The 9,265-nt window shown below is 60.7% G+C and overlaps 1 protein-coding gene across 1 annotated transcript; it reads left to right on the top strand.

The window, feature by feature from the left end:
• Positions 1-2,059: 2,059 nt before the first annotated feature.
• Positions 2,060-5,393, top strand: LOC102427223 (protein C19orf12 homolog). Its single transcript, XM_014449972.2, has 3 exons — positions 2,060-2,266; positions 4,298-4,470; positions 5,094-5,393. Exons 2-3 carry the CDS (start codon positions 4,314-4,316, stop codon positions 5,357-5,359), a joined length of 423 nt encoding a protein of 140 aa, XP_014305458.1. The 5' UTR covers positions 2,060-2,266; positions 4,298-4,313; the 3' UTR covers positions 5,360-5,393.
• The last annotated feature ends 3,872 nt before the right edge of the window (positions 5,394-9,265 follow it).

Below are 9,265 nucleotides of genomic sequence, written 5' to 3'. Positions count from 1 at the left end.
GCAAACTGTGGCTCGTGAGCCACCTGTGGCACTTTGGCCCCTTGAGTGTGGCCACCAAGTTTCAATCACACTGTACGTGCGCACCAGCATGTGGTATTTTGTGGAAGAGCCACACTCAAGGGGCCGCAGTTTGCTGACCACTGGCCTAGGGAATTTTCCTAGGACCTGTGTTATCGGCCACGCGTACGCTCATATTCTTTCTCCCCACCCACACATTCTGTTTGCTCTGGGGAAATTTAGTAATGGTCTGCCTACCTACTGTTTCTTTTCTATGAAGATAAATCAGAGGCCTGTTTAATAGACTAACAATAAACACATTAAACCAAACAAAAAAGACAGATAAAACAACAATCAATAGACAAGCGCACATAACACATAGACAAGACTTAATAAATCAGAGTTCTTTTCGTGGATCTTTCAGATGTTTTACATTGCCCAGGACTTACAGCCAGATGCAGCCTAGACCTCAGCCTGTTGTTCACAGATCTCATCATATCCTGCTCTCCACAGCACTGACTGGCGTCTAAAGTTGTTTTAGCTAAAAGCTGCCAGTCCCCAGGCATCATATGGTGATTTTCAGACAGAGCATTGAAGAGTCCTTTTGTAAAAGGACTGTTAGGCCCATTTTCTCCAGCTGGGGAGCCTTCCCACACTAGAGGCGGAGGATCCGGGGCCTTAGGTGTTACAGACTTTTGATCCCCAATACGAAGTGGGCATAATGCAGTTCGAACAAGAGCCCACATAGTTAAAGAAGACAAGAGCACTCGTTTTCCTTGAGCTTGATTTAAGAGAGGACCTTTTGAGACCTTAATTCCTTTATCCTTGTCCACTTCCGGTCATGACTCCGAAGCTGGCGGATGGGGGAAGTGGGAACGTGTCCGGCTCGGTCTCTCTGTCTAAATGTAAGTCCTCAGAGGCGAGCTCACAGGACCATGTGCGGGTCCAGAGCGCTGAGCTCTCCTGGTCGGGGCGCCCGCAGGCCTGGCATGGGCACCGGCAGGGGCCTGGGCCACCCGTGCCAGGCACACTCCTGGGTCAGGCGCCGGGCAGACGGGTGGGAACCCAGGTTGCAGCCAAGGACCCAGACCTGTGACCCCGCAGCTGAGGGGGACGGGCCCGGGGCAGAGAAGAGCCAGAGCGGCCCTGTGGGCGGGTGAGCTCCGGGGCAGGTCCCCCCTGTGGGTGGGTGAGCTCCGGGGCTGGCTTGCAGGTCCCCCCTGACCAGAGGGCCCGTGGGCGTGGCCTGGAGGGAGTGAGCACAGGGCCTGGCCAGGTCCCAGCGGCTCCCCGGGCATCCGCCCACCTCCCCATGACCGTAGCTTCACACCCTGTGTGCCAGGACCTGGAGGCTTTTCTTGGTGAAAACAGCAGCCCCGCCTCCTCCTGCCTCCCCACCCCTATCCCACAGCTGCTGGGGAGGCCTCTTCTGTTTGCTGTTCTCACCAGGAAAAGGAACCTCTCTTTCTCACAGCGCTGAGCTGTCCTCTCAAGTCTCTGGGCACCTGGGAGAGGGGTGTGGGCACCCTCCCAGCAGGGAGCGGGGACCAGCCCTCAGAGGCAGACTTCCTGGTGGGAAGCGTTCCCTAGAAAGAGACCGAGCAGGTCCTTTCTGATGCCGCGTGCTGGCCCGCCAGAGGAAGGCTGACGTGCCCGGCTGGCCTGGGTGGTTCCAGGCAGGATCGGGGACAGTCACCCGGCACCCCCTGCACCCTGTGGGGGAGCCAGCCCTGCACAGGCCGGAGGGGAGCATGTCTGGGCCCAGGGAACAGCTCGGGGACCCTCGGGGCCGCGGAGGGAGGAGGGTGAGGTCAGGTCAGAGGGGCCACGGGGCCCTGTCACAGGCCCACAGCCAGGAGGAGGAGTTGGGGTGTCTCCCAGGGCACTGGGGGCCGGGGAGGGGGGGGTGAGAGTGAACCAGTGATCTTTCTGTCAAAGGAAGGAGCTCTGCCAATTCTGATATGACTTTCAGACTCTCAGGGGGCCCCCACCTTAGGCTCCGCTTTCCCCTCCCCTTCCTTGGAATTAGCCAATTGCCCATTAATGAGAAAACCAGCTCTGAGCCCTGACCAACCAAGTCAGAGTTCAGAGTGAGGGGCAGGCAGACCCGTAGCAGGAAATGAAACCGAAAGGAAATACCAGTTCTGTGTGATGTGGCCCAGGATTCCCGCTGGGGGAGCACCCTTCTCGCAGGCGTCCATCTGCTGTGCTGGTCCAGTTCCGAGTGTTTGTCTCCTTCCTGCCACATCGTTGACAGCATTTCCAACAGGTGGGTGAGGCGGGTGTGAGAAAGGGGGGGTCCTACTGTCCAAGTGCTCTCCCCCCTCAAATCCCCCCTCCTCCCCAATCCTACCCCGCAGAAGGGCCGCCTCCCAGCCTCGTCCTGCCCTGGGCTTCCAGAAGGCCCCCCCCCACCCCCCCAGAAAGAACAGGAATCTGTCTACGTAAAAGGCTAAGGTGCTAAGTGTCCATCCAGGTAATGACGTCAGGTAGCAACACCTGGCTTCCTCTCTCTAGCAACGACTCGCCTCCTTGCAGTGTCTTCAGCCCAGGCACACGGCTTGCTTTATAGCCAGGTGTGCAAACATTTCACACTTTTTAACCAAATGTCTGTGAAGCGTTTTCCCTGCCTCATCTCATGTGATCCTCACAGAAGTCCTGGAGTAGGCAGATAGGAGACTCGGTGGAATCCTGTTTTCTTTTCATTAGCCGGAAAATGGAGATTTAGAAAGCTTAGAAACTTGACCCAACTGAAAAGAAGTAAGAAATGGTGGACCTTGACAATGACTTCAGGTTTTCTCACTGCGCAGAATATAGTCAGACACGGCTGCAGTTAAATATTCTACCCTTTGTTCTCCCTGCGTGATCTACAATAATGATCTGGTTTGTGTTGATATTTACTGCTGTGTTGCTGACAAATACATGAAAGAGAAGTTGGGGTGCTTCACTGGGCTGGAAAAAGTTTAGCTACATCAGAAAGCAGGTCTAATTAAGCAAGTTTATTATCCTATACTTCAGGCCCAGCGCACGAAATTCATGTGTGGGTACGGTTCCTAGGCCTGGCCTGCAATCAGGGCCATTTCCAGGGCTGCCCACAGCTGGCCCCGCCCACCACTGCCACCCACCCCTGGTTCCCCTGTTGCCATCGGGTGATTGATGACTGACAGCCAGGGGACGGGATTGAGAGGTCGGCTGTTCCCGCCCGCTCACCACCCCTGCCTCCTCAGCAGTGCTAAGGATGTCCGACTGCAGCTTAGGTCTGCTCCCTGCTGGCAAGTGGGCATCCCCCGAGGGCTGCCGGACTGCCAGAGGGATGTCTGACTGCCAGCTTAGGCCCAATCCCTCGAGGAGCAGGCCTAAGTCAGCAGGTGGTCATCCCTCGAGGGGTCCCAGACTGTGAGAGGGCACAGGCCGGGCTGAGGGACCCCCACCCCTAGTGCACAAATTTTTGTGCACTGGGCCTCTAGTTAGATATATAAAAGGCTAAGTTGACTCAGGCATGCGAGATACCTATAAAGGTGTCTCTGGCACCAGTTGCACGTGTGTGTTTCCATCTGTCATTATCAATCGTGAATTTGGTTGACACTTCTATTATGGAGAAAGGGCGAATAGTGATATTACAATATTTCTTCTAATTAATTTCCTTTCAATGTGCACAAATCCGTGCACCGGGCCACTAGTAAGGAAAATAAACCACATGAACCACCCACTGCGAGCTCACAGCTCACGGGCACAGCACACAGTGGGACGCGCATTGCAAGTGTTACCTCCCTCAATCCTCACTGAAGCCACTGGGAGGCCCCCTCCATCCTCGGAGTCACTGCCCAGGGTCCCAGCAGAGTGACCCGCAAGCCCAGCTCTAAACTACCAGAGGGGTGCAGCAGGCTGCTCTTCTCTATGTATTCATTTATTTTTAAAAATATATTCCCCCTGATTTCAGAGAGGAAAGGAGAGGGGGAGAGAGAGAAAGATCAATGATGAAAGAAGAATCATGAATCAGCTGCCTCTTGCACTCCCGCACTGAGGATCCAGCCTGCAACCAGGGCCTGTGCCCTGACTGAATATGGAACCCTGACCTCGTTCACAGGTTGAGGCTCACCACTGAACCACACCAGCTGGCCTGTTTTCTTATTGACGACTGGCAGCCCTGCTTTCTCGGTGACAGAGGACTTGTCACGTGACGGTGCTGTCCTCTCGCCCACGGCAGAGCTGGGGTCCTCCCGGAGCAGGGGGTCCGCCCTGGACACTGGGAAGAGCGAGCTTTGGGTGGGAACTGACGCGTGGAACCCTCCCTCTGCAGGCCGGCAAGGTGTGCGATGTACCTAACGAAGAAGGACGCCATGAGACTGCTGTGCTCCCTCGCGGAGGCGAAGAAGATGAAGGTGGCCGTCATGTATCGGCGAACTGTGGGGTTCGCCAGCAGCGGGGCCTTACTCGGGGCGGTGGTCGGAGGCCCGCCGGGAATAGCCGTTGGTGAGTGCAGTGCCCCGTGGGGTGGGGGACAGAGGCCTCGTGTCCCCAGGGCCTCACAGGAGCCTGTGACCCGCGTGAGGGGCTGGCGAGCTGAGTCTGAGACTCGGCCTATGTGTACAGACGTGTCCTGGTGGGACACACGTGTCTGTGTCTCAGAAGCGCAGGGCGCCCTCCTGTGGCTCCATGCGCCCTGCCCAGGGGTGTGCCCTGTGCCCCCTGAGGCAGGCCTGTTCCTGTCTTCATTGCAGGGTCAGGGAGGAAGCTGGGATTCCAGGCCTCTGGCCGCTCACGTTAGCTGTTCAGAGAGCGCCCGGCCCCACCCCAGTCCCTGGTCCCCGGTCCCCGGTCCCCAGTCTGTGCAGGAGAAGTGCCCACCGTCGCCCTCATGCACCTGCCCCTGGTCTCACCCGGCTCCCGTCTGGGGACCAGTTTCTGCCAATGGGGGAGGTTGGTTACTTCCCATGATCCCTTGGAGGTCGGGTGAGTTGCTCCCTCTGGTCTGGGAGCAGGAGGTTCCCGGGGGACCCCCCCATGGGCTGTGGCCTGAATCGTGGGGAGGAGCTCCCAGCGAGCTCGAGCCGGCATGCTGAACAGCCTGACTAAACGAAATTCCTGTTCCCCAGGGAGCGTTCTCGGGGGGCTCTTAGGGTCCTTGTCGTGGAGCACGGAGTTTAAGCCGGTCAGTCACATCCTGAAGGAGCTGCCGCCTCACCAGCAGGAGAAGCTCTGCAACCACGTCGTGGCCAAAATCGGGAACCTGCAGTGGAGGGACGTCGAGCACCTGACCAAGCTGGTCATGGGCAGCGAGGCCCTGCAGGAGCAGCTGCTGAAGCTGCTCGAGGGCTACGTCACCAAGGAGCTGAAGACCTCAGTGCAGTACGGCGACTAGGCTCAGGGCGGGGCCCTAACCTGGGGAGGCCTGCGGGGGGCGGGGGGCTGTGCTGGGTCCTGTTCTGGAAAGTGAAGGTGAAAGAGAATAAAACGGGGCCGAGAGAATCTCTCTGTGCTGAGCGGATCCCTGGCGGAGAGCCTGCAGCCCTGAGCCCGCACAGCGCAGGGACCAGCGGACACGGGGCCTGGGAGGGACGCAGGGCGCAGCCTTAGTTCAGCCGGACCGTGATCAGCCGCCATCGCTGATGAGTCCCCCCCCCCTGCCCTCTGCGCTGGCTCCTGTCTGGGGGGCTCAGCCCTGCGGCACCCGGGCGCCTGGAGCAAAAGCTTGTGGATGCATCACAGCCGGTGTCATAGGTGCGCCACCCGGCCCACTCAGAACCTTCCAGAAAGAGCTGTCGGAGCCGCTGTGGGCGCGGCCCGTGGGGAGCTGGCGGCAGTTTCTGAACCCTCTGCCCTCCGTGTCCACTCTCCTGACCCGGAGGCAGAGGGCTCAGCCGCTCAGCTGTGAGGGTGACTGCTGTCCGGACGCCCCTGGCAGGACGGGACCCTCCGGGCCCAGGGTCTCGGGGCCTGGCCGCCGGCCCTGCTGGAACCATGCGGCCCCCGGAGAGCGCCCCCTGCCCCTCCCTTGTCCCTTCCCAGGGGCCTCATGGTGGTGAGGGGGGGCACCAAGGGCCCCCAGCCCAGCAGCCCGGCCTGACTCCCCCTCCGGGTCCCGCTGGTGAGGCCGCTGCTGCAGGAAGAGGCGGCTCCTGGGGAAGTGGGGGGTCAGGACGACCTCGAAGAAGTGACCGCCCTCAGGTCCCCACACACTGTGCTGCCTTCAGACCCCCAGCTCCCCGTCTGCAGATCCACACGGTTTCTGAACAGCCTTTTCCCTCCGATTCCTGGAAAGATCTCTGACCCGGGAGGCGAGCTCACCCAACGCCAGGGACAAAGGGAAGGCAGGGGGTGGGTGACTGTAAACATGGAGGGAAGCTGGGCATTCCCTGCCTGAGGACACCTTTCCAGGCTGCTCACCTCCCAGTGCCTCCAGGGGGCCCTGCTCCCCCTCCCACTGCCTCCAGGGGGTGCTGCTCCCCCTCCCAGTGCCTCCAGGGGGTGCTGCTCCCCCTCCCAGTGCCTCCAGGGGGCGCTGCTCCCCCTCCCAGTGCCTCCAGGGTGTGTTGCTCCGCCTCCCAGTGCCTCCAGGGGGCGCTGCTCCCCCTTCCTGTGCCTCCAGGGGGCGCTGCTCCCCCTTCCTGTGCTTCCAGGGGGCACTGCTCTACCTCCCCATGCCTCCAGGGTGCGTTGCTCCGCCTCCCTAGGAGTGTGTGTGTGTGTGTGTGTGTGTGTGTTTCTATCGCGTTTGCACCCTTGCTGTTTAGGCCACTGTGAACCTTTCACGGATGAACACTGGGGCTGTGACTAGGAATCCCGCCCACGTGTCCGGCGGCTGCAACATTCCTTGGCTCTTAGCTGCCCCGCCCGGTGCGGCTGCCTGGGGTAGGAGGGGGGTCCTTAGAATCCTAAATGCTGCGAGGGCGTTTTTGTGTTAATATCCCCTGTATTTTGTCTCATGATAGATGGTCTTTAGGGAGATCCCTTAAAGTGAAGGTGCTGGGTGAAGAAATGGCAGTTTAAAATATAAATTTTTTTATTGATTTCAGAGAGGGAGAGAGAGAGAAACATCCATGATGAGAGATAATCATGGATCAGCTGCCTCCTGCATACCCCCCACTGGGGATTGAGCCTGCAACCCGGACCTGACCGGGAATCGAACCCTGACCTCCTGGTTCATAGGTCGATGCTCAACCCGTGAGCCACACCGGCCGGGCCATTTTGGGATTTTAAGAATGTGGGTCATTTAAAGCTGGATACAGGGCATCGCTGTGGCAGCTGGAGGGGCAGGATTAGCTGAGAAAGAACTGTGGGCAGACGAGGCCCCGCTCCCCCTGCCGCCTGGGAGCCCCGGGCAGGCCGGGTCTGGGAAAGCCTCCTGCTGGACTGGGCGCCCCTGGCAGGGCCCGCAGCGCACGCTCCAGGGACTGGAACTTCCCCTGCTTTTTGCCCAGAGAGTCTGGCTCTGTCCGCCCACCCCGTGCTCCCGGGGCCTGCCTTTCTGCTGTCAGCGCTGGAACATTCTGGAGCTGGCTCCTCGAGGTGGGGGTGGGGGAGCCAGCAGGAGGTGGATTCTGGGAGGGACACAGAACAGGGCCCTGGTCCCTGGCCGGACCCGACCGTCTGCAGACCTGGCTCCTGCCCGATGACCGCTGCACCGGACCAGGGACCAGGGACCAGGCGGGGGAGGCCCGGGGAGGGGCTGAGACCAGGAGGCCGTGGCTGGGACTGCGCACCCCTTGCCCAGCACCAGGCAGGGTGAAGGGACCGGCTGCCCGGCCTCATTGCTGAGAGGACACCCCATGTGGCTTCAGGAAGTAGCCCCTCACCCCCTGACCTGTCCGCCCAGAGCCCTCTGTCCAGGCAAAACCAGCCCGGACCAGTTTGTGTGGCCCAGCGAGGCCCAGGCTTGTACACAAACCAGTCGTTGCTGGATGCACCTCTGCCACCTCCCTGCCCCCCCAAACACACACCAGGTCCTGGGAACCTCGCTGTTTAACCTCCTGCACCCGCGCTCTACCCCCATCCCCCCCAACCCCCGACCCCCGAGGCTGCCTGTGAACAGTAGGCTGAGCCTTGCTGCCTAGAGCCAGGCTCCACCTGCTGAGTCAGGGTCAGACTCTAGACCAGCGGTTCTCAACCTGTGGGTCGCGACCCCTTTGGCGGTCAAACGACCCTTTCACAGGGGTCGCCTAAGACCATCCTGCATATCAGATATTTACATGACGATTCATCACAGTAGCAACATGACAGTTATGAAGTAGCAACGAAAATAATGTTATGGTTGGGTCACAACATGAGGAACTGTATTAAAGGGCCAGAAGGTTGAGAATCACTGCTCTAGGGGGACCTTTGAGACGCAGCCAGAGAGTCTCGTCTCACAGGGACGGGAACCTGATGGTGGGGTCTCAGGCACCACGCCTGCCCCCGTGGGGCTGGGGAAGCTCCCCCGGCCCTAAGGCACCCGTGCAGCTGGCAGTGAGCCCCGCCCTGCCCACAGCGCCAGGCGGTGGGCAAAGGCGGCAGAAGCACCCGCTGGGCATGGCCTGAAAGGGCCCAGGGCTCTGGGGCCAGGTGTGGACCAGGCGGGCATCCGGCTGCCCCCCCCACCCCCACACACACTCGCTGCACCGGGGCCTCCCCTTCTGTAGGCCCCACCGCGGGGGCCGGGCCCAGCTGGACGCGCAGCTCCTGCTGCCTCAGGCTGCCGGCCGCTCAGGGACTCAGCACATGACCCGCTGCAGGTGCCGGGGCCCTGGCGGGCGGGTGTGTGCGTGGCAACCACCCCGATGCGGTGGGAACCCCTAAGCCCACGGCTGACCGCGTCCCCGGCCTGGTGCATGGCAGACAGCGGCCCCAGCACGGGGTCAGCCTCTGGAGCGCACAGCCCGGGGCACAGCTGGCCTTTCGATCACAGCCGCCGTGAGCTTCCTGTTTATCAGGAGTCAGCCTGGGTGAGGCTTCTGTACCGGATCAGTCCCCACAGGAAACACGGCTTCCCGGCCACAGGGAGGGAGGAGGGCCGGGAGGCGCCAGCCCCTGACACCGGGACACAGTGGGAAGTGCGAGGCCTGGCCAGGCTTCCCTGCACCTGGAGGCTGTGGCCCCAGCCTGGTGGGCACCGCCTGACAGAGCCCAGCTGATGAGCAGGCGGGCACCAGCTCAGGGGGGTGGGCAGGCCTGGTTCCCGGAGCCACATGGTCCCTGAGGGCGTCCTGGTCACGGATCCCGAGCTGTGGATCATGGCCTCGAGAAACAGGACTCGCTCTTCCATGAGCGCCTGGGCCAGACAGCTTTCTGG

Source organism: Myotis lucifugus, unplaced genomic scaffold (genome assembly GCF_000147115.1).
Source record: "Myotis lucifugus unplaced genomic scaffold, Myoluc2.0 scaffold_1597, whole genome shotgun sequence".
NCBI lineage: Eukaryota > Metazoa > Chordata > Mammalia > Chiroptera > Vespertilionidae > Myotis > Myotis lucifugus.
This window is presented reverse-complemented; position numbering and strand designations above follow the sequence as displayed.